Source organism: Anopheles moucheti, chromosome 2, assembly GCF_943734755.1.
Source record: "Anopheles moucheti chromosome 2, idAnoMoucSN_F20_07, whole genome shotgun sequence".
Taxonomy (NCBI): domain Eukaryota; kingdom Metazoa; phylum Arthropoda; class Insecta; order Diptera; family Culicidae; genus Anopheles; species Anopheles moucheti.
Window position 1 is genome coordinate 67,405,079 of NC_069140.1, and position 25,636 is coordinate 67,430,714.

Consider the following 25,636-nt stretch of genomic DNA (forward strand, 5'->3'; position numbering starts at 1 on the left):
GATGATGCCCACCGGAATGATGATCTACTTCCAGTATTGCATTGTCCTCGTCCTCGATGTTTGTCCGTGTGCCGAAATCGTCTTCCTACGGTTGCTGCTGGTTCCTGCAGTGGTTCCTGTGCCCTGTGCCATCTGGAAATATAGTTATGGTACATGTTTAATAGAAACTGTAACTTTTTCAACAGTTCCAGCTAATGTATGTAATAAATACTTACTTCAAGGTGTATATTCCTTGCACAATCTTTGGTCAGTTGTTCTACGCTCCTAGATAAACTTTTCACAAACTGCAACTACTACAACTTTACGAACGTAGAGTGAAACCTGTAGCCAAACAACGCAAGGTACAAAGAAACTCAAGACAAAGATACGATGATGAGCTGGGTGACAGGCACGCTCGCGACCACGCACATATCTACATACGGGAAGCATAGGCTGATCTGTTTGACAGCTAGCCTATTCGTACAATTGTGCCGCCAGGGTAAGAATTGTCTCTCTCATTCGCAGACTTGCCTTAACACACGGTAGTGAGCTCGGATTATGCATCGGCATCCGATCTTGCTCACATCTTCTGTACTGTTAGCTGTACGGTATGATCGCCGTGTGTGGCTATGTGTAGCGTGTGAGTGAACTGCACTCAAATTTTGCTCAGGCGAGTTTAACTGTTTTCTGTACGGTATGATTGCCGTGTGTGGCTATGTATAACATGTATGTGAACTACACCCACATTTTGCTCACGCAAGTTGAACTGTGTACTGTACAGTAGGATCGCCGTGTGTGGCTATGTGTAGCGTGTGTATGGACTGACGTGATCAGCTGAGATTAATAACCGCCAAAACATTAGCTGCTTCTGGATTGTGCAAAAATCGCTGCGATAATTCTGAACAATTTTGCCAAAATTATCAACAGATTTAATACAATTTTACGGCTGATAGGAGGAAAACGCTTTCTGACCAAAATTTATTAATTTTGAACAATAACAGTTTCGAGAAAGTGTTTTTCTTAGTTTTCATTTTCAGCCGGAAATTGCGGGTGTTCGTGTAATATCACCGTGTGCTTATCGTGTGATAATCGTGTAATATGTTCCCGAAAAAATTTAAGCGAAGTGGCATGCTGTTCAAGAGGTGTGCGCAACTAGAGGCGCAGTTTGAAAAAGAGTGGGCTGAACAGGACAATTTAGCCGGAACCAGTGGCCAAGCGACAGTTGTGCAATCTGCGGAAGGTTAATGATAAAGGTTAGTTAATTAGGTTAATGGTTTAATGATTTAAAACGTTGCACATTTTTTTAAACTATTCACTAATAAGTGCTTCTTATTTCTAGATGTTGCTGTTAATCGCGATATGGCTGACGAATATGTCGAAGAGGAGTATTTAGAAGACATTGAGGAATATATCAGCGATGAAGCATCAATCCTCAACGACGACTGTGATGACGGAGAGTGGTTTGAGGAAGAATATTTAGACGAAGAAATTTCATAAATTGATTCTGCAGGCTTGATGTTGCGAGACTCTTTGCGAACATGGATTATTCGCAATAAAGTTTCTCGCAACGCAAGTAATAATTTACTTTCGATACTGCGTAATGTGTCTTCTTTTTCTGCTTTTTCATCTCTTCCACAGGATGTAAGGACATTGCTAAAAGCTCCGGTAAACGTTAGCGAACAGATCGTTGCAGTTCCAGGAGGAGGCCAAATGTGGTACCAGGGTGTTGAATGTTGTTTGCAGCATTATTTCCGGTAATTTAATTATTTTTTCATTATGTGCATGTATTATGTGCAAATCATAATCCTATGAAAACCTTTTAATTGTATTTTCCAGAAATGTGGTTGTTACACAGAACAAATTTGAGTTTAATCTTTCGACAGATGGAGTTCCTGTTTACAATCGTAGCCCTATGCAGATGTGGCCTAATTTGATGCAGCTACATAATATTCCGGATGTTCCCGTGATGGTTGTAAGAATATTTCGTGGCGCTAACAAACCATCAGATGCCGAGACGTTTCTAAGACCATTGGTGACGGAGCTCAATAACCTGCAGGACAACAAAATTAATATTAATGGCAAAGAAATATCTATTTCTGTGCGAGTGTTCATCGCCGACTCTCCAGCACGGGCCTTCATTAAACGTAAGTATTTGAAAATTTATAAACAATTATATGGAGTATACAATTTTTGCTCTTGGTTTTTTAGAGGTTCGCTATTACAACGGCGTTCGCGGATGCATGAAATGTAAAGGACTCGGTACCAGCTTAAAAAAGCCCAAAAAAGTGATATTTGAGAACACTACAGCAGATTTAAGAACCGACCTAAATTGAGCCGACCGGAATGAGCCATGTAGCGCAAAAGGGCACCGCAGAGGTGAAACACCATTAACCGACCTCAAGCATTTTGACATAGTGAAGGATGTAAGTACTAACGATATTTTGCATCTGGTTCATGTTGGTGTTGTACATAAGCTTCTGCTAGGCTGGACCGAAGGTGATCTTAAGCCCTTCAAAAAATGGTCCAAAGATGAGATAGTTGAAATTTCAGAAGAGCTTGTGAATATACAATTACCTTCAGAAATCCACAGCAGATTTAGGTCCCTTGATTCATTGCATTATTGAAAAGCTTCTGAATTAGGTAGTTTTTTACAATACGGAGGTATAGTAGTTCTACAGGATAGAATAGGCAGACTAGCGTACGATCATTTTAAATTATTGTATTGCATTATTGTATTTTAAATTATTGTATGTTATCGTCTACGGCTTTTAAGGAACACTAGAACTATGCTAACATATTATTGCGGAAATTTGTTGAAGACTACAAAATAGTGTAAAACCGTATATATTTAGTCAGTAACGTTCATCTCCTAATCCATGTATACGATGACGTTTGTAGATTTGGCCCTATGAACACTATTTCCACATACCCTTTTGAAGATAAGCTCCAACATATTAAACATGGTTATGTACGATCTGGCTACCGAAGTTTACAACAAGCGATAGGAAAAATTACCTTGTTAAGAGATATTGAAACTGCAGATAGGCGTGATAAAATTGTATATCCCATATTAAAAATTAAGAAGGATGAGGTTATTTTACAGGTTAGAAAAGGGTTTCTGCTTAGGAATCGATTCAAGGATTGTTGGTTTTTAACTAAATGAAATATTATAGTAAAGTACGATAAATCGATAGAAGAATCAGGGACCGTCGTTGTATACGGGTATCCTTTGATAAGAAGTTTTCAGGCATTTTAAGTAGGTTTTTAAGTAGGTTAAGTATAGATTGTAAGCAACCGAGTAGACCCGGTATAAGGTCGGACTTAATCCAGAGGCAGAACTAAATACTCTGCCTCAATTTTGCCCTAGGTTAAGTATAGATTGTAAGCAACCGAGTAGACCCGGTATAAGGTCGGATTTAATCCAGAGGCAGAACTAAATACTCTGCCTCAATTAGGTTATAAGGTTATTATAAATTGTGGCTTAGCATGTAAGAAAGATATGTAATAAAACAAATGTTTGATTGATATTTTTATATTGAGCCTTTGGTTTTCAATGGATATTTTAATAAATATAAATGGTCCTTTGGTTTTAATGTATAATATCTGTAAGAGCAATAAACCAAAACGCGATAATATTCGTTGCTTGTTGTTTATTAACAGCGGTCCTCGTTTGACAGCAGACAGCGGGGCGAAAAAGACTGTCGAGAGAGAGGGCGAAACGATACGTCGGTCAGGCTTAGGGCCGTTCATCCGAACCGCTCGATCCTTCGGAGGTTCGGATGAATCTAGGAAGGAGTAATGACCGCTATCGGGAGGAAAGAAAAAGGATAAAAGTGCGTGCAAAGAGGCACCAGGCCTCTTTTTATCGCAGAAAGCAGAATTGAATTTTTTAATGTTTTAAAATAAAGCTAGATATTAAAGAAACTTCTAGCTTTCTTAATCGACGAAAAGGGCATCGTTGCTGGACGCAACAGTTTAAAAAATTCAATTGCTAGTTGGTGCTCACGGTTGGTACGCAAGCGAAACCGCAACGTTTAGCGAAACCGCAGCATCAGCGTGAAGTGCAACAAGAACTCTCTTACGACTGGACAATGGAAGGCAAAGTGTGTGGTGTGTGCAATGGTGCAGATACGGATAATGCAGTGGAATGCGATCGATGCGAACGGATGTTTCATCTGAATTGTGTGAACGAAGATGAAACTGTGTACAGTAGGGATTGGACATGCCTTATGTGCGCGCCCGGAACGCCGCCCCCCGCTTCGTCTACGCTGCATCGAGCAACACCCATTGTAACCGAGCCAGGCGTTAGTGAAATGGCGGATACGAACCAGGTGAATCGGGAACCATTCACGAGAGCTAGATCGACGGAAGTAATTTCCAATCTACCGAATCGTCCCTCCGATACATCGATCACATCGCCCGTCCATAATGCAAATCTCATATGGGATGAGATAAGTAGAAGCTTCCATCGTATGATGGAGGAAATAGACGCGGCCCGCGAACCGCGTAGGCCGGAGCATGACGTCATACATCGACTCGAGTCAGTGTTAGAAAAATTTGCCCAACGCATCAACAGAGAAGATTCGCAAGGGTCAAGACGCGAAAACAGGTCCGCTGCAACATCCTTCGCTCTAGACGAAAGTCAGGTATTAGCGAGACGTTCTGTTAGTTCCAAGTTACCAGCGTTTTCCGGTAAACCCGAGGAGTGGTGTGCATTTGCAAATCAATTCTACGAGACAACAGAGCTGAGCGGTCCATATTTACAGAAGTACAAAAAACGGAATTCCCAGAAGAATACCAGCGCCTTCTGGAAGAAAAGTCAGGTACGAACCAAAATAAAAAGAGCATTAATAAACATGATCCTCTTTTTAGACGCAGCGCTTACATCGACGAAAACGATATTTTACGTGTACGTGGAAGAATCGATGCCTGTCGTTATGTAGGTGACGATACAAAGAGGCCGATAATTCTTCCAAAAAGGTCCTGGGTGACTGATCTGGTGGTAGCAGAATTTCACTGGAAATATAAACACCAAAATCATCAAACGGTCATGAACGAAGTGCGGCAGCGGTTTGACATACCTGCATTAAGAAGCGCGTGTCACAGAGTGAGAAGCAATTGCTTTATATGCAGGATTCGACAAGCGTTCCCAAGATCGCCCGTAATGAATGAGTTGCCTCTAGCACGATTGTCACCGTTCACCAGACCGTTTTCCTATACCGGAATTGATTACTTTGGCCCCTTTTTGGTTGCTAACGGACGTAGACAAGAGAAACGCTGGGGCGTACTGTTTACGTGCCTAACAATTCGAGCAATACATATAGAGGTAGCCTATAGTTTGAATACGAGCGCCTGCATCATCGCACTACGCAATTTCATCGCGCGCAGAGGTACTCCGATCGAAATCGTGACGGACCGAGGAACAAATTTCATCGGCGCTGATCGTGAGTTGAAGGACGCTGCTAAGCAAATTGACTACGAAGAGCTGATTGATGCAGTATATCTTCCCGATACGAAGTGGAGATACAACCCTCCTGGAGCTCCACACTTCGGCGGTGCATGGGAGAGATTGGTACAATCTGTAAAACGCACTCTTTCCAGTATGCAGTTTACGAGAACACCAACAGACGCTATTTTCGCCAACTGGTTGATCGAGGTCGAACACATAGTCAACACGCGTCCACTAACACACGTATCAGTTGATAATGAAGAAGAAGCTCCACTAACACCCAATCATTTTCTACTGGGATCATCTTCTGGGGCAAAAGCAATAAATAAGTTTGACGACTCTTCCGCAGCATTAAAAAACAGCTCGAAAACATCACAACTTTATACGGATCAGTTTTGGCGACGGTGGGTAGCCTCATACTTGCCTACGCTTACTCGTCGCAGCAAATGGTTTCAGCCTCAACCACCTCTGATGGAAGGAGACCTAGTGCTAGTGGTGGATGACGCTCTACCAAGAGGATGTTGGCCCAAAGGAAGAATCGTCAAGCTAATACCATCGAAAGACGGCGTAGTTCGTCGAGTGCATGTGCAGTTAGGAAACCGGAAGATTTTGGAACGACCTGCTGTAAAAATCGCAACTATTAACGTTGAACCGCACGGAGGTGTTTAACGTGGTCAAACACCGGGGGCCAGTGTTGTTTATTAACAGCGGTCCTCGTTTGACAGCAGACAGCGGGGCGAAAAAGACTGTCGAGAGAGAGGGCGAAACGATACGTCGGTCAGGCTTAGGGCCGTTCATCCGAACCGCTCGATCCTTCGGAGGTTCGGATGAATCTAGGAAGGAGTAATGACCGCTATCGGGAGGAAAGAAAAAGGATAAAAGTGCGTGCAAAGAGGCACCAGGCCTCTTTTTATCGCAGAAAGCAGAATTGAATTTTTTAATGTTTTAAAATAAAGCTAGATATTAAAGAAACTTCTAGCTTTCTTAATCGACGAAAAGGGCATCGTTGCTGGACGCAACATTGCTAAAACTTTCACATGTATTTTTACGTCCGCACTCGGTGATGGTTGGAATCGAAGAGAATCCTTCCTATCCTATTCCAAATCCTCTGAACTACAAGAGTAGAGCTTACTTATACAACTGTCTCCCTCTTTACTCCCTCCTAGTGCTGCTGTCCTGACTGCCTACATTTTGGCGTAAACAATATCAATGTCAAGCAATACGGACTTAATTTCCTTTTTTATTGCGCGGCAGACTGTCAAACAGGCGCGGAAACGCGGCTTTGTTCAAGATGGACAAGTCTGCGGAACCGTTCACAACCGCGGAAATTGACAGCTTGCCGCGGAGAATGACAGCCTGCCGCGGAGATTTGGCAGGCGACCGCGGCCAAGTGGCATACAAGTTATACGCGTTTTCCGCGGTACCGCGGAAAACGCGGCCCATGTGGAGACGACCTAACAGTGATTAAAGTAAAAACAGCAATAGGTTACAAATGAAGAAAAACAGAACGATTGAAGAATGTGATTTGATTCGAAAAAGCCCATTGCGTTGCAGATTACAACAAGAATAGTGATTCGTTTTGTTACCCATTATTTTCTCCCATTCTGCTACCGATACAAGCCTATGCAGGATTTATTTTCGGGTTTTTCCATAAGCCTTTGGAGAATCTTTGGATTAGAATCGTTTGATTAGAAACCGGACCACCTTTCCAGCTGCAACCTGCAAACAATTCTGAACTGAAGATGATATCACGTGCCTCATTCATTCTGTTTTTCATATCACCTTTGGTAATAGTTTCGTCCAACGATTCAATAACATTATTTTTGAATTCCTTATTTGAAACTAATGTTTCATGGAAATTATCTAAATCCTGTTTAGTTTCTAATTGTCTAAATCCCTCTGGGGGATTTTTTTCCAAAGCTTTTCCTGCACATACAACTCCACTTATCTTCTCCACAAACGCTTGTAGTTGGAATATATTTTTTGAATGTTTGTTAAAATTTTCATTTAAAGATTTATGAGTTTCTTTTACTTCCATAATGTCCAACTTTTGCCGCCGCAACTCATTAATAATAATATTTTGGTTAACCAAAATTTGTTTCAACATTGCCATCATGTCGTTGACACCCTCATGCTGGCCCTGCATCGTCCCTGAATCGTCCTGGCAAGGGACCAATTCATCTACAAAATCATCAATAGACGAAGCTTCCGCGGTATGGCGTTGACGTTTAGCCTCATGTAAATCCATTTTTACTAAAATGGAAATAAAATTAAAAAAAAATATCAAAGGGGCTGAAAAACCTCCTACGTAAACACACACCTCACTGTTGCAGTCCGCAAATTTTATGCGCTTGCTGTTGATCGTAGCTTTTATACGGTTCTGTGCAACCTGCTATCAACGCTCCAAATTGGCCAAACGTAGATGATACTGGATCACTAAACACAGCGCACCACGGTTCAATCGATAAAATAAAGGTAAATCCCATTGAATAAAAATATAATTCTTTTTTTCTTCTCTACTTACAGCTCTACTCCTAAATGCAACACGATACGTTCACCATTGAAAGCTCACGCTGATATGAAAATACCCAATTGATAACACACATACACAATGCTCCCAATAGGCAATATCTCTCAAGATCGATTTTTTTTTTGTTACCGTTATTCGGTTTGTTTTATTTTAAAATTGTTTATCATTCTCCTTATTTTTCTCACTTGCTCTTGTTCTCACATTTTCAAGCTCTCATTCCTCTCATCTCATCACATCGCTCTCGCGTCGGATTTTGATTCAACCCAAATGACAATTTGACAGCATCTCACTATGGCGAGCGTGATGACAGCAGAAGGTTTCCATACTGAGCCGCTGTGACTGGTTGTGTTTTCCATAGTCATTCTGTTTCTCTCCGCCACGGTGAGACGATACAGGGTTTGGCAATAGATAGGATACGGCGTGCCCAACTTATGGAATCGCGCAAACGAATAAGATAAAGCGTACCATTGATAGGGAAACGCGAAACAGTTTATGGTATCGCGTGAAATAAATAGGGAATCGCGTGCACAATTTAGTGAATGCCAAATCGGCCGACCGGTATTGGAGCTGCGTATATATTACCCCGGTTGAAGAGTTGCAATTTAAAAACAAACATTTTAAATTAATGTTGCATGAAATATCGAATTTTGGAGGTAAAAAAAGGGATGTAAAATATTGTTTGATAACATTAGAGCATAAAATAATTGATTTTCACCGACAAACAACAACATTTAATAACATATACAACTAAAGCATTCAAAAATTTGAATTGGATCTTTCAAACATCGTATGTATACACAGGATTCCAAAACACGGGCATATGCTGTCGTTAGGTATAATTCACGGGTACTGAAAATATTTAATATTGGTCTAGCAAGCGAAGCGTCTAAAGTTAATCCAAGTGTGCAAAACAAGTACTTGTGTCCTGCGTTAAATTTTCTATTTAACACAAATCGTGCGTTCATTTTTGGTGTCGGTTAACATACTTGTAAAGGTACGTATTTGCGTACAGCGACTAAAAGATGCTCTTCATGGCACATATGATGGATATGTTCCGAGTTCTTAGCTGTGGGACGGTGATGGTGGCCGCCGCTCCTCTCGCTGATCGTCCTTTAAGCGTGCGCATGCTGACGTTGAACCCCACTTCGTCCAGGTAGATTAGGCCATTGTCCGGAATTTCCCGAGCTATTTCGTAAAACTGCGTAGCATATAAATTGCGATCTTCTATATTTGGCAGAGTGTTGCGCCGTTCTGGGATCAGCTTAATCATCTTCAAGGATTAATTGAAACCTTTTATTTCCCTCGCGATGGTAGTAGTCGAAACTTGTATCCCGTGTTCTTCCAATACTTTTTCGGCGAGCGTTTTCAGCGTCACCGTACAATCGTCGTCGATCCAACTCCGAACATCGCTTATAGCTTGCTGCGACAACACTTTCTGCCTGTTGCCACCACGTTTCTTGGCTTCGATCTGCCATGTTGTTTGGTACTTTTTGATGATCCCATAAACGGTCTGCAGTTTGATGTTTAGCATCTGGCTAATATGTGCATGCGTTGCTCCGTTCTCATACGCCGTTACCACACGTTCTCTATCTTCGTTGCTCGTGGTTTTTCGTCGACGGGGCGTTTGAACCGATCTGCCTGCATTTTGCACTTGCTCAGAGCTTTGATTGGAGCTCATGTCTGTTAGGATGTAAATAGAACGATGTAAGTTAGAGTTCGGTTGTTGCGGTCCGTAGCTGTATTTTAACTTACTTTATCCGCTTGCAGTTTGCTAGTCACAACAATTAAGCGAGTTGGAAATGATACCTGTTGTACCCTAGCGCCTGAAACACACAATAATGCAAGAGCGTTTTCAAATTTCGCATTTTTTAGTCGCTGTACGCAAATACGTACCTTTACAAGTATGTTAACCGACACCAAAAATGAACGCACGATTTGTGTTAAATAGAAAATTTAACGCAGGACACAAGTACTTGTTTTGCACACTTGGATTAACTTTAGATGCTTCGCTTGCTAGACCAATATTAAATATTTTCAGTACCAGTGAATTATACCTAACGACAGCATATGCCCGTGTTTTTAAATCCTGTGTATACATACGATGTTTGAAAGATCCAATTCAAATTTTTGAATGCTTTAGTTGTATATGTTATTAAATGTTGTTGTTTGTCGGTGAAAATCAATTATTTTATGCTCTAATGTTATCAAACAATATTTTACATCCCTTTTTTTACCTCCAAAATTCGATATTTCATGCAACATTAATTTAAAATGTTTGTTTTTAAATTGCAACTCTTCAACCGGGGTAATATATACGCAGCTCCAATACCGGTCGGCCGATTTGGCATTCACTAAATTGTGCACGCGATTCCCTATTTATTTCACGCGATACCATAAACTGTTTCGCGTTTCCCTATCAATGGTACGCTTTATCTTATTCGTTTGCGCGATTCCATAAGTTGGGCACGCCGTATCCTATCTATTGCCAAACCCTGTAATACTCTTTTACTCACTCTTGCAGAGTGATTATAATCCACAGAGTGATAAAACAGGTATACTCACTCTTGTGTGAGTTTCTAGTCGGCACAGAGAGTGCGAGTGAGTATAGGCACAAAAGAGTGGTAAAACATTAATGCAGTGTAATACTTTTAATGAATCTCAAAAGAGTGAGTAAACGTTTCAAATCTTTAAACCCACTCTTTGACTCTGATTCAAATCCTTGAAAAGAGTGATTATTCTCATCTCTAGTGTGTATAAATAATACATTTAATTAACCATTATAAATCGTTAATCAATTTTTTATTTCATTATCCGCAGAACCAGTAAGCGAGGAATACTTGGAGGAGTTCCTCGAAGAAGCGGAAGAGATCCACCACGCTGGGGGTTAGACCAGCAACAGCGGTCTCCAATCTATCCCCATCAGGAATATTCAGCCGTCAGGGCAGGCATCAGCCGGCCGGTCAAGGCGCGAGACCGACGGTGGCCTTCAAGAAGGAGAGGCACTCGATGATGTCGAAAAAAACCGGTAACTACCATACCATGATGAGTTTGGTCACACTCATGGACATGTTGACCGTGGAGGACCAAATCGACGCGCGGGAGGAGATCCTAAGGTTTGGACACCGCGTATTAAAGGAAAAGTTGCGTAGCTGTAAGGATAGTTAGTAAGTTAGTTTAGTTAGGTTATTTCATGATTTTTTTTTTGTTAGATAGGTTAATGAATTTTGTCTTTAGGTTAGGGTGTTTTTCGAATTTTGTTATGATGAATTTTTTTCCATGAGGTTTTTTAGTAGGTATACAGTTTTTGAATTATTTTCATGATTTTATTCTTCATAGTTAGTACAACATTTTTTTATTCTTTTTTTATTGTTTTAGTTTTAGTTAGTGTAGTGTTTTAGTGCCAAGAGCTTCTGTAGCAGGCAAAGACCGCGAAGCGGTTAGGGTGACCGATAAGCAACTCAGGTTGGTGGCAGCGATGCCGGTCTGTAACAGACACTGTTGCTTTATAACACCTTGGCGATTCCAGCCCCTACGTTGTTATATATCTTTTTTATTACAAAGTGATCGAGACGTCTGCTCATGATCTTGTTTCCAGCGAGAGTGTGTCCGCTTTTATTATTTAAAATAATCCATGCAGAACTGTCACCTGCAGTGCTGACATACCCAATACATTTTTCCCAAGTAGCAAAAAATTCAAATGGCAGACTGCCCGTTACAGTAAACGAATTCCAACATAGCGGCCACCTAAATTTCCAACATTTAAAAAGTAAATCTACTTCCTATAAGACATCTTAGTATTTTTCTTCAAAAGGCAATAGACTAAACCAATTCTGGTCTTTTGTATAAGCCGTTATTGGTTTTAACATTAACAACACGCACCTCACCCTCAGGGCCAGGAAACACGTCCGTAATACGATCTTGCGCAACTCCTCGTAAAGTTTGAATCTGTTGATAGGCACATCACCAACATTAGGTTCATTTGAGAACTGATGAGAAAATGCCCCGGCGTTAGCACATCACGTTCCTCAGGATCATCAGACAATGGAATCAACGGTCTACTATTAAGTTGTGCTACTACCTGCGCCAGCATCGTCGATATTTCCCCAAACGCCAACCGCAGCCTCCCAAAGACCGCCAAAGTTCGGCGCATGAGGGAGAATAAAATGCCACTTAATTTGGCAAAGCATTTAGCATTTTCGAAATATCATCCGTTGCCGCACTTTACATACCCCTTAAAAATTGAGACCATTGTCAGAATAGACTTCGCACGGCAATCCATGTCTTGACGCAAACCGACGAAACGCTGACAAAAACGTCTGGGTAGATAAGGACTCCACTAATTCAATGTGAACTGCTTTCACCGAAAAACACACAAAAATGCTAATGTATGCCTGTAAAATGCCTTTTCCGCAGCGGCTCTCCGATGTACTGGCTTCAAATAAATTGGTCCTCAGAAATCTACACCAACTATCGAGAACGCGCGAGCAAGCGTCACTCGAGCCACAGGCATCTGTCCGGGCGTTTGTTGAATTAATACCGGATTCATCTTGTAGCATACCAAACAACTTCTGCAAACATAGTTGACTAAGGATCGACCTTGCACCGGCCAAAATTCTGTCCTGAGTGTGCTTAATGTTGCAGATGGTCCGCCATGAAGCGTTAATCGGTGCTAGTATTCCGCTATTATTCGTGCAAAGCGAGATTTCTTGGGTAGCGTTAGCGGGAACTTGATGCCGCCCTGTAGTGCGTTAGCGCGATTCAGGCGGCCACCAACTCTGAGAAAACCGTCACCATCCAAAAAAGGACCCAATGCCTTCAACGGTGACTTAGATCGTATAGGTTGGCCAGTAGATAGCTCCCTAATATCAACTGCAAAATGTATTCTCTGCGCTATTCTCACGATGATCGTTTTAGCATCCATTATTTCTCTGACCGATAAAATGCTTTCTCTACGATGCTTGTGCTTCCGCTGGCAAAACCGTATAAACCTCAGGCAATAAGCAGTGATCCGCAGAAGATATCATAAGAAGAAACCCTATTGCACTACCGAAATTTTCCACCGCTCCAATAACTCCACATCCGGAGGTGGCATTATGCCACTAATCGGCCATTCTTCCTTTGCGCACTGTAGCCACGATGGACAATGGAACCACGCCCGCGACGCCAACAGCTCCAGCTAGGCAAGGCTCCCCTTGAAACGACGTCGGCAGGATTATCGATTCCTTTCACGTGCATCTAGGGACAACCATGCGTCAAATCCTGTATCTCGGAGACTCTATTGGCGACGTACGTTGCCCAAGAATGCGCTCGCAGCCAATGCAGGACGATTGTAGCATCCATCCACATTAAGATTTCCACCTCTGCTAGCTTTAATGCGTCCCGTACCGTTTTCTGCGATCTTGAAGCAAGCAACGCACCGCAAAGCTCCAACCGAGCTAAACCTACTCTTTTGAGCGGCGCTGGACGAGACTTAGCTGCGCATAGTTCTACCATCACCTTCCCGTTGCTATCAATAGATCGCAAATATACACACGCACCGTAAGCAGCCTCGGATGCGTCTGAAAAACAATGCATCTGAATAGCAATGGGGTTAGGCACGACAGCTTTGCGAGAGAACTTCAATTCCTTTAATAACACCAGATATGACTGAAATGTATTCCATCTCTCTTGCATATCAGCGGGTATGTCTTGACCCCAGTCGCTTGTTGACAACCATATTATCTGCATGTTGATTTTTCCCACGCCGTTACTGGAGCAACTAGACCCAGTGGATCGTATATGCGTGCTATTAATGAGTACACCTTTCGGCGGGACCAACACCTATTGTTCATCGCACTGTTGGACTCGTTGATCCGAAGCAGGCAGCCACGCTATGCCAAAATTTGTTATAGGCTCCTCGGGGTCTTCAAATATTCTTACCTCAGATGTTGCTCTTTCTTCTGCTGGCACGTTACGAAAGGCCTCCGGTTTGTTAGAGCTCCACTTCGTAAGATGTAAACCTTCTCTTCCTAACAGCATCGTGAGCTCAGTTTGCAACTTGATGGCTTCCTTCTCACTCCGATATAGTCATCCACGTAGAAATCCTTCAAAAGTGCTTGCTTTGCTAACGGAAACTGTACACCTTCATAATTTGCCAATTAGTGTAGCACTCGAATGGACAGGAATGAGGATGGTGCCAAACCAAACGTAACCCTTTGTAGCTCGTACACTTCTAATGGCTGATCGGATGACTCACGCCACAGGATACGTTGAAAACGAGTGTGGTCAGGATGCACCTTGACCTGAAGGTACATCTGCTTGATGTCTGCCACTAATACCACGCTCTTCATGCGAAACTTCATCAACAACGCCAACAAGCTTTCTTGGATCACAGGTGCTGTCATCAACAAATCATTAAGAGACTTACTGCTGTTGGTACTGGCTGAACCGTCGAATACAGGTCGAACTTTGGTACTGTTACTTGACCCTTTGATCACTGGATGATGCGGCAAGTAATAGTGTGCTTCAGCGCTATCTAGTTTTTCTGTGGCTTTGCTTAAAAAACCTTAACCGATGTAGTCATTAATCACAGCCGTATATTCTTGTTGCAACCATTGATCCCGCTTGAAACGGTGTTCCAATTGAAAAAATCTTTTTCGTGCTGTTAACTCTAATTGTCCTAATTGATTTCGCAATTCACATCTAAATGGGAGCTTGACAACATAACTGCCCTTTTCATACTTATTATGGTATTGCACAAAGTGACCTTCGCAATCCTTTTCTTCCTGAGTGTGTTGCGGCGCCTCACGAATCTCTTCGTTAATCCAAAACCGTTCAATTAAGTCCTCTAAACGAGTGCAAGAGGCACAAGTCGCAGTTTCACCATCATTTGCCACTGCTGGAGTTTTGCCTATTGCCACCCAACCACAAACGGTACCCAACGAGCAATTCGACTCCGCCTATCCATTTTTTATTCGGATCTCTCGTTCTGGCCTACATGCGACGCGAGATAAAAAATCGAACACACACGTGATACACACGCAAAATCACGGTACGCGATCCACGCCCTCCATCGCGCGTATACCGACACCGCAACGCACCAACACATTCAAAGCGACCGACCGACAACGCGTGTGTCGACAGGTACCTATGTACTGTGTGTCGAGTTTGAGCCGGACTTTGTCCAACAGCGTACGCGCCTATGTACTGTGCTCGCGTCTGCCGAGTTTGAGCCGGTGTTTGTCCTACAGCGTACGCGCCTATGTACTGTGCTCGCGTCTGTCGAGTTTGAACGGGACTTTATTCAAAGCGTCCAACTGACCGGCTTGTGTGGATTTCTGCATTTAATCGTACTTCTTCTTCTTCTTCTTTATTTAGTCGAGGGGGAAGATCTCATAGAGAACCAACATCCCAGAAGGGGAAGCCTGCTAGTTGACAGGAACCACCACGGTCATGGCACTGCCCGATTTGCATTATGCACCTACGGACTAGAAGCCCCTCTATCCTCGGCAATACTAGCGGATCGCCTGTAATAGCATTAACTTCACTAGTAAAGACCTTAGGGCACGCTCGAAAACCTCAATATCGAACCTCCCACGGCAGCACACTGTGGCCCTTGGTTAGAGGGCCAGGCGAAAATAGACAGCTCACAGCGCACGCAGTTGAAATTCAAGCAACTGACAAGCGCCGGTACCATCGCCGACCACGTTTAGCGCGGCCGACACCTAAAACGCACCTCTGTGTTTGGCATGAATCCAACTACACGTCCCCTTGGCAGAACCCAGAGGAAGGCAGAACGGAATCACGCCTAACACTCTACGGTGCCTTGGGTATGACCACATACCGTTTCGGGCACATGACACTAGCGGTCACGTGCCGTTGCGGTACGGGTCCTACACATTCCAAACAGACCACTTCGGACTTGCATTTGCAAGCCTGGTGGCCTGTTTCGCCGCACCTCCTACAGAGGCTACGGCGATCCTCCTTAGTGCAGCTATAGCTGTAGTGCCCCACGCACCAACATCTATAGCATCGCACTATTGTCCTACGCTCTCTAATGCGGCTCACACTGCATCCAATGGGCATTGAGCCCATCTTCAGCAGCTTCGCCGCCTCGGAGATCCCGAGCTTAACGTTGGCAACCTGGGTGCCAGCAGCATGACCCTTGCGGATACGGATGCTGCTTAGCGGCACGACCAGGTTGGCCCGCTCCTTAAGAGCTAAGGCGACCTCCGCTAAGTCGGTGATCTCGTCCAGATCACACAATTCAACGAAGAGCTTCGGTGAAAGGACCGTAGTCTTCGTTGAATTCTTCTCCTTGACCGCCCCGGCAAGGAGTGGAGCGACGGCGCTAGCCGACTCTCCCTTCTTGAGAGTAATCAGCAAGCCACCGTTCTGAGCCCGGCGGACTTTGCTGATTTTCTCCCTCGTACCACTTAGGCTCTCCTGTTCACGGAGCATTTAATCGTACTTAAATTATTCTTTATTTATAAACCATCGGTTGTAAAGTATTGTGTAAGCAGGAAAATTTTAACTGTTAGATACATACATTGTTCTACAAAGTGGATAAGAATAAGAAATGTAGTTTTTCTATGCATATCAGTGGTGATTTTTCCATAATTTTTACATATTTTAAAGAATAACTAGAAAAGTAGCAGAGATAGATAGAAATGCTTTAAATGAGAGATTGAATATGTGGGCTTCGAGCCGAACAAACTGAACCTACACGACCACAGTACATAGGCACCTACGCCGTTGGACGCTTTGAAGGAGCGCAAACTCAAGTCGGTTAAGCGGACACGCAGTACATAGGTACCTGTCGACACACGCGTTGTCGGTCGGTCGCTTTGAATGTGTTCGCCTATGTGTACATAGGCGCGTACGCTGTACGAACAAACAGCGATTCTATATCGGCAAACGCGAGCATAGTACATAGGTACCTGTCGACACACGCGTTGTCGGTCGGTCGCTTTGAATGTAGTTTTTCTATGCATATCAGTGGTGATTTTTCCATAATTTTTACATATTTTAAAGAATAACTAGAAAAGTAGCAGAGATAGATAGAAATGCTTTAAATGAGAGATTGAATATGTGGGCTTCGAGCCGAACAAACTGAACCTACACGACCACAGTACATAGGCACCTACGCCGTTGGACGCTTTGAAGGAGCGCAAACTCAAGTCGGTTAAGCGGACACGCAGTACATAGGTACCTGTCGACACACGCGTTGTCGGTCGGTCGCTTTGAATGTGTTCGCCTATGTGTACATAGGCGCGTACGCTGTACGAACAAACAGCGATTCTATATCGGCAAACGCGAGCATAGTACATAGGTACCTGTCGACACACGCGTTGTCGGTCGGTCGCTTTGAATGTGTTGGTGCGTTGCGATATCCGTATACGCGCGATGGAGGGCGTGGATCGCGTACCGTGATTTAGCGTGTGTATCACGTGTGTGTTCGATTCGAGTCCCCAACCAGCAAATGGACTCCGCCTACCCATTTTTTATTCGGATCTCTCATTCTGGCCTACATGCGACGCGAGATAAAAAATCGAACACACACGTGATACACACGCAAAATCACGGTACGCGATCCACGCCCTCACATTCACATTCAAAACAACCACACATTCAAAGCAACCGACCGACAACGCGTGTGTCGACAGGTACCTGTGTACTGTGCTCGCGTCTGCCGACTTAGAGTTAAATTTTGTCCTTGCAGCTTACGCGCCTATGTACGCATAGGCGCACACATTCAAAGCGACCGACCGATAACGCGTGTGTCGACAGGTACCTGTGTACTGTGCTCGCGTCTGCCGACTTAGAGTAAAATTTTGTCCATGCAGCTTACGCGCCATGTACGCATAGGCGAACACATTCAAAGCGACCGACCGATAACGCGTGTGTCGACAGGTACCTGTGTACTGTGCTCGCGTCTGCCGACTTAGAGTAAAATTTTGTCCATGCAGCTTAAGCGCCATGTACGCATAGGCGAACACATTCAAAGCGACCGACCGATAACGCGTGTGTCGACAGGTACCTGTGTACTGTGCTCGCGTCTGCCGACTTAGAGTCAAATTTTGTCCATGCAGCTTACGCGCCTTGCAGCTCAGCATATGCGGCTCGAAGCCCACATATTCAACCTCTCATTTAAAGCGTCTAACTGACTGGCGTGTGTGGATTTCTGCATTTAATCGTACTTAAACTATTATTTATTTATAAACCATCGGTTGTAAATTATTGGCAACACTTTAACTGAACAATTGGAACACTTTTTCCTAAGATATTTGAAGGACAAGCGCACAAATTCAATGATCAAAACTAGGTATAATTTGATACATTCGAAGACATTGCTTTGTGGCGATCGGTAACACACGGGAGTATTTAACAATAGCAGGAAAAGTTTAACTGTTAGATACATACATTGTTCTACAAAGTGGTTAAGAATAAGAAATGTAGTTTTTCTATACATATTAGTGGTGATTTTTCCACAATTTTTACATATTTTTAAGAATAACTAGAAAAGTAGCAGAGATAGATAAAAATGATGTTCTACAAAAATGTAAAGAATAAAATAATACATCTTTTTATGGTGTTTGAAAAGTTCTAAAACTTATACCAAAAATTTTTTTCATTATTTTTTAATGCAAAAATTATTTCAAAATGCCTTCAATTTTATGTTTTATTTAAAAACAGCCAATCGCCAAGCCATTTGAATGTTTTTCAAAATTTTCAATGACAAAAATCCTTCCCGTTAGGCTTTGTTTATAAACCGTTAGCAACGCACGTGAGCCAAGCTACTCGCGCGACCCTGAAGGATGTACCTATTGCTGCTGCTCGACCGACTTAATCCAATATTCTCTTTCATTACAGCACTATCGCCACGCAAATATATGGGGAAAAAGAGTATTATTCTCTGATAACGGCTCTCACGAGAGAGCCAGAGAGTGGTGCTAGTTCCCCCACCCCCCTTTTTTTGCATAGAATCATATTTTTGCTACGATCCGGCGTAGGTCCACACGCTGCAAAAGCCGCCGGGCGACTGAAGCGGGCGTGGTTACGCGCCGCTTTATATACCATGCGGTGAGAGTGTGTGCGTGAAGGTTGAAGTTCGTCTTCCTGTCGGTTGTCTACTCGAAAGATACTTGACTCAAAACTTGACTATGAGAACAAAAGAAACTCGACCAAGAGACTCCGCCTTTGTATGACTGGGTGTGAGGCAACGGGTGAGTACGAATAAAGGAAGAGGGTGTGCAATCGAACGTGTGTACGTGTGTGCGGTTTCATTTCAATGCATCCGAAAGGCCTTGGATATGAAGTATGGGAGAGGGAGGAGAGGATATAAGACGATACAACCCCACGCGACGTGTCACGGCGACATGCTCAATTCTGCTGCTATCGAGACTGTTTTTGAGCATGGTTTTGAGCATGTTGCGTTCATACAAAAATTCGCGTTTTGTCGCAAACTTTGCTGGTTGGGAGGTGTCAGCTGTACCACGTGCGACAGGATAAGGGCGCACCCATTTTTGGTGTCATCCTGCAGGCCAGGACGTTGGTACCTAAAAGCGTGACTTGATCTTAAGCTGCCGACAAGAGGAGACGTGCGTGGTGTGTTCGTGTTGCGTGTGCGCGAGGAGTTTATGTGTTAATATAGTGTTTTATCCTGTTATTTGTGTTCATTGTTTTATTGATATTATAACGTTTGTAATATCACCAAACTCCCCTACGCGAACACAAAAAATTCATACTATACTCCTTTCACAATATTCAATGTACCGGCCTGGTGGCGTCGTTCTTTCGCCTGTCAGTACCGGCAACGAATCCCGTCCGGACCGTTCCTTCGTTCGCAGAGCTGACTATTTTGCTAAGGGTAACTAAAGCCTCGGAAATCACGGTGACCTGGAGACCCGTGCACACATCGATCGGCATCTCACACTATCACTTGCATGATAGGTGAGAGCCTGTGCCCGACACACGTCGAGGGCCATCGGTACTCAATGATCGGCTTCTTCCGCTATCATCCAGATGATAGGGAAGAGCCTGCACCACGCCATCCCGTGCTCCAGGTCACGGCGAACGCACCCCCAAATAGAGCCAAGCCATGAAAAACAATTTCGACCATCAGGAGCAGGATCGCTATAGATCGTTTCTGCACTGCTGGCGAGCAACTGTGCGAAACATGGCCACTGCCACGCAGACACCCGAGGTGTCCTGTTGCTTTATAGGTTGATCCCGGCACAGCTGGCGAGCAACTGGGTGCAACGTGGAGACCGCCACGCAGACACCCGACATGCTCAGTTGTTGAACAGGGTGGTCCCAGCACAGCTGGCGAGTAACTGGGTGAAACGTGGACACTGCCACGCAAACACCCGACATGCTCAGTTGCTGTACCTAGTGCATTACAGCAAGATCGACAACCGCCAGGGCCACGATCGGCATCTTACGCTGTCATTTCCATGACAGGTAAGAGCCTACTCAACACACTCACTGTGCATTCACTGAGCATCGGCATCTTATGCTATCATCCACATGATAGGTAAGAGCCTGCTCCTGGTTATCAGGGTCATCCCGAAAAAATGCGTTGCTCTATTGGCCTGTAATATCGAAACAATTACGCACTCCCTGTGCACCTTGAAAGGTGTGATAACCTGGCATTTTTGGCTTCCCCTAACTTTATTTACCAGTACAGGATAGTCAGCACTGCGTTTGGTACCGGTTTTGTCGTGGGAAAGGCTGGTGCCATCGCCACCACCTACGACACTGGGCTGCTGGTTCGGTAAAAAAGAGACAAATTAATAAGAACATAGTGCCACATAAACCCTGCCGGAACTGTTCATCAAATCCGTAAATTCGAAAATAACCGATCCATGCGCAAACGCTTGGCACACACGCATATCGTCCGTGACCTGGACATCCATGCACACATCATGGGTCACGGCGAACGCGCCCATAAGTAAAACCATGCTCATCAATAGCATGGGGTAGAAATTAACAATCACATTTGCTTGTGTTACATTGTGGAACAACGTTTTCGACAACACAACAAAAGTTACACACATTGCACATTGCATTGAATGTGACAGACCCAACTTGCATTCTTACGCATTGTAAGAAGTTGTTTCACACGGTTGGATTCAATGCAAAATTGGTGCACTGTTCGCTCCAAATGCAATCAGCAAAGTTTCAGTTTGCCGCCTAATGCAACAAACAACAGGTTTTTGGTACTTTAAACTGTATGAAAATGCTTTAAGACTGTAGTTTTAGTTGGGTTAAGATAGATGATTCAAATAACTCTTCAGCTAACTAATTACTTACTGTGTGATTTGCGTAGCATTCTGTACCATTTTGCGCATTGCTGTCATTCAAATGTTGTTACCATCTGCGTTTGCAGTGGTGGTCCTAGTGGTGGCAACAGCAGCAGCAACTCCAACAGGCAACACCAAGCGCAGGAAGAGCGTCGCGAATGGTATAGCAGCGGTAAGTAATGACACCGCGTGTAGTAGTCAACTTAAACTGAGGACAATGTGTTCGAATTGTTGGTTGGTTAGTACTTGCAGATGGCAGCCGCAGCTGGTTCGCGCGAAGGGATACCGAAACCCTAGAGGAGCATCGCGAGTGGGTCAGTAGCTGTAAGTACAAACATGAAGGCATGACTGGTGAATTAGTGAAGGAAATCGGTGCAACTAATAGTAACGTTCCGTTTGTATGATTTTGGCTATACTTACAGTGGATGGCAACCGTGGCTACTTTGCCGTTCGATACAGCGAAACGCGCGTATACCATCGGGAATGGTACGGCTGCTGTAAGTAGTAAAGACTGCGAGTTAAACCGGCTCTGCCAGTTGAGTAGTATTGTTCACGATTTTGTTTTACTTACAGATAACAGCAGCAGTACCAATCGGTCCACTCGTGAACGAAACTGCGAGAGGTAAGAAAATGAGTGAACGGAAACGTACAGCGGCTAGATAATACTTACGCCTTTGCCGTTTTTTTTTTCTACAGCCGTAAGAAACAGATCCGGTCGCGACCATATCCACCACACCGATAGGACGGAGGATAATGCGGGCAAAAAAGCAGCTGTACCACGATGTAAGTAGATACAGAAGCAACGAATATCGTAACTAATGAGGAAACTAATTATCGTTTGTTTGTTTTTCTGTTTTTAGTACTTACCTAAACGCGGTATGGGGTTCAACTGTCGACGACCTCACGGTACACAATATTTTTGGTGGAGACACCTTCCTCGTCGGCACGTTCCGGGTTCGGGATCAGCACAGCTATGTTTGCCCGTGATGTTACACGCGATAGCGCGACGTACAGCTAGCCATGGGCAAAAACATCCTGCGGCAGATAGAGACCCAAATGGTGCAGTGATTGCCCTTGCGACTTGTTGATGGCCATCGCAAAGCACAGTTGCACCGGAAACTATTTACGGCGGATCTGGAACGGGTGCCCTTTATCGTTGCTGTCACAGTAGATGCGAGGCAGCAGCACGTCCTCACCTCGCCGCTTGCCCGTCAGTATTTTGGCTCGCAAACAATTTCGTTTTAGGTCCACAATCTGGAGACGCGTACCATTACACAACCCCATATCGGAATTGAGGTTGCGCAATAAAAGGACCGGCGCAAATCGCTTCTGCCGCAACCGGTATTCCGAAGGAAGCTGCAGATGTTCGTGTTCCTCCGGGTTGACCAACGGATCGACCGAACGGTACTCCTGTTCAGGCTCAGGTATTCGGTCTAGTACCACGTTGTTCACGCTGGTCACATCAACGTTCAGCGGCGACAAAATCGCGCGATCCGAAAAGAAGGCCGGGTCCCGATAGTACCGTGCGATGTCCGGGTAGATCTTCGCGATCAGGGCGTTGATGGCGTGTGCCGAATTCCCCGAACGGGGCACTACCATGTCCAGCGGTAGCTTCGCGAACGAACGGTCCAGCCCTGCAAACGTATCGTGCCGTCCTTCACCGATACGTAGCAGAAAGTTGGCGAAATGCTGCAGCTCGCTGGCTCGAGTAGCGTTTGGTGCCGTGCGTACCCGCATGTTGACGCGCAACCGAAGCGACCTGTACAGGGCCATAGCGTGCTCTTCTTGATGCTTTCGTTAACAATTTGTGCATCCGTGCCCTTCGGTACGATCGGCAAAATTTGCCGAAAGTCACCGGACAGCAGCACCACCTTGCCGCCGAAAGCACGCTGCACGCCCGTCACGTCCTGCAGGGTTCGATCGACTGCTTCGATACTACTCATAGACGCCTCATCTCACACGATCAGCGTTGCCTGATGAATTTGCTCGGCTCGTTTCGACTCGATCGGTATGCTGCAGGTGGAGTATTCGTTTAAGTCGAGTGGCAACTTAAACGTCGAGTGTACAGTTTTCCCTCCTGTTAGCAATAGTGCTGCTTTGCCACTTGCTGCGGTCGCAAGCGCAATTCCTGATCGCGACGAGTGTACGCTAAAATCGTTGAGCTGGTGTAACGTTCCAAGGGTAGCATCAAGCTCCGTGACCGGATATGCTCGCTCAGCAGTGATGAACTCGTTCACATCGTCATCGTCCATGAGGTGTGCCTGAACGTGTTCATACTCGGCAAGCTGAGGCATTCCCGGGAAGCCGGCCAAATCCGTCGCCGGTGTCGTCCCACGCAGGTAGCGATCGATCGCGCTCAGCACACGGAAGTGTTCGATGTCACGCAGCAGCAGGTTCAAATCGGACACTTCCGGCGTGTACCGGTCGCGATTGCGGCGGTGAAAATCTTCACACAGCTCGACCGCATAGCTGTCCCACAAACTGCGCGGGTTTTGGGGCATCCCGGAAGCGAGGATGAGCGCGAAGAAATGGCGCAACTGGGCGGGCATACGATAGGAGGCCGCTTCCCGGAGAGCACGATCCCACTCAGAGTCATCCTTCAGCAACCCTTCCTGGATGGCGGCTTGCTGGAACGTTTCGCACGTGTGCCGCAAGCTGGAAGAACCGTGTCAGCATAGTGTGTTTACCGCGGTTCAACACTCTCGAAACGTTTTCATTTGCCGGAAGAAAACGTTCTGACGACGGTGTGTGTTTTCGCCTGCAACTCGAATCGTATAATCCGCCAGCAGCTGTCCGTCGGTGACAGGTAGCGCGCGTCGATGTGCTGCTGAATCTCGTCGCCGCGTACCGCCAGGGAAACGCTGAGGCGGTCGTGCCCCTTGTACACGTATTTGTACAAATACTTGACGCTGCTGATTGAAGTACACGCCTCGATGTTGATGTGGCAGTTGTACTTGTGCGTCAACCATGGATTGTAGGGCACGACGTACCGGTTGTCCAGTTCGGTTCCTTGCTGGTACTACGGTACTGTAGATATCCATTTTCCGTGCTGTGCGTCTGGTCGGAGGATGGCTTCGGGAATCGCTTCGAGCATTTGCCGTCCTTCATGCAAGGTGCGGTGGGGTTGGCAGCTCCGCACGGTCCATGCATCATGCATGACTGCACCGTATGATACAGCTGCGGGCACGTTACCGGATCGGGCAGCTAGGCCGATCCGAACCGATCGTAGCTTTCGGGCGTCTGCGGTTTGTCTTCCTCGGAGAGAACCATGAACAAGTGAGTATGGGGTAGGCCACGTTTCTGAAACTCGATCACATGAATGCGAGCCACCTCAAGACCGAGCACTCCCATGCTTAGATCCTTCAGGATGGCTTTCAGCTTGAGCCGGAAAACACGCACGGTAACATCGGGTCGATCCGGGGCCCACTGTCCAGGGAGTAGGCTTCCTGTTATTTCCGGCCATTTTGGGTTGCTAGTGACGGTTACGAACAGGTCCGGCTTGCTCAACGCACGGGCAATGGCCATCGCGTCCAGATATTGCGCCTGCATGTAGCGGTTGCTACCGACGAATGACGGTCCAAGGATGACACGCGTACCCGTACGCGAGAGGTTCGACGGTTGTGGTATTTCCACAGGTTACAGGCATATTGTTCGGCTGAAGATTCGCGATCGTTCCTTCAGCGCCTGCCAGATCCATAAAACCCACGTACGCCTCGGTGCGAAGCTGTGCCTGGTGTTCTCGCAGATACTTCAAACGCTGTATCTCCATCTTGCAGTACAGGTCGACACGGTACTGCTGGAACAGTCGCCCGCCACGATGCAGTAACGTTTCGTCGTTTTCCCGCCAGGCTAAACGATACGCGGCATATTCACGTGGCGTGATTTGACTCGTCGAACGCTCCGACTGCGCCTCAAGATCATGCTCTTCGAACATGCCAGCACCACCATCGGCATGCATTCCGGCTGCTGCTGCTGCTGCTGTCTTGCTCGGCGTTGCACCTTTGGCATACTGTGCGTACAACCGGCTTCACCCCGCGGAAACAGGATGGGGTATTGCAGCGCGTCTACCAACTGGTTAGTTTCGAAAACTGCCTGCAAAGATCCCGTGGCACGATGTTGCAGCACAATATCCCGCGAAAAATCCCGGGCTCCGGTGGAATCATCGCACACGAACACGCCGCCAACCTCATCTGCGGTCGGTGCGTTGTAGCGGCGTTGATCGATGCCTGGTACCCGCGACCGGATAGAAAGGCGAAGGTCATCTCGCACTGACATGTGTTCGTACGCATGCGTGAACATCGCCACAATTGGGTTGTGTGTGGTAAACACACGCTGCAGAGTGGCCAAAATGTTGCGATTCACCGCTGCCGATCTGCCTTTTGGTCGCGAAGTTGG

At 45.3% G+C, this 25,636-nt stretch overlaps 1 protein-coding gene and 2 pseudogenes across 1 annotated transcript; 1 reads left to right on the forward strand and 2 right to left on the reverse strand.

The window, feature by feature from the left end:
- Nucleotides 1-1,077: 1,077 nt before the first annotated feature.
- On the forward strand, nucleotides 1,078-2,891 carry LOC128298317 (uncharacterized; annotated as a pseudogene).
- Nucleotides 2,892-5,208: 2,317 nt separating this feature from the next.
- On the reverse strand, nucleotides 5,209-16,397 carry LOC128298328 (uncharacterized; annotated as a pseudogene).
- Nucleotides 16,398-22,360: 5,963 nt separating this feature from the next.
- Nucleotides 22,361-22,978, reverse strand: LOC128298338 (uncharacterized). The gene has a single exon (XM_053034091.1). The coding sequence runs from the start codon at nucleotides 22,976-22,978 to the stop codon at nucleotides 22,361-22,363; it is 618 nt and encodes a 205-aa protein (XP_052890051.1).
- Nucleotides 22,979-25,636: the final 2,658 nt, after the last annotated feature.

Bases quoted from the DNA above. Each gene is read 5' to 3' on its own strand.
- LOC128298338 (XM_053034091.1), bottom strand. From the start codon at position 22,978: ATGCGGGTACGCACGGCACCAAACGCTACTCGAGCCAGCGAGCTGCAG.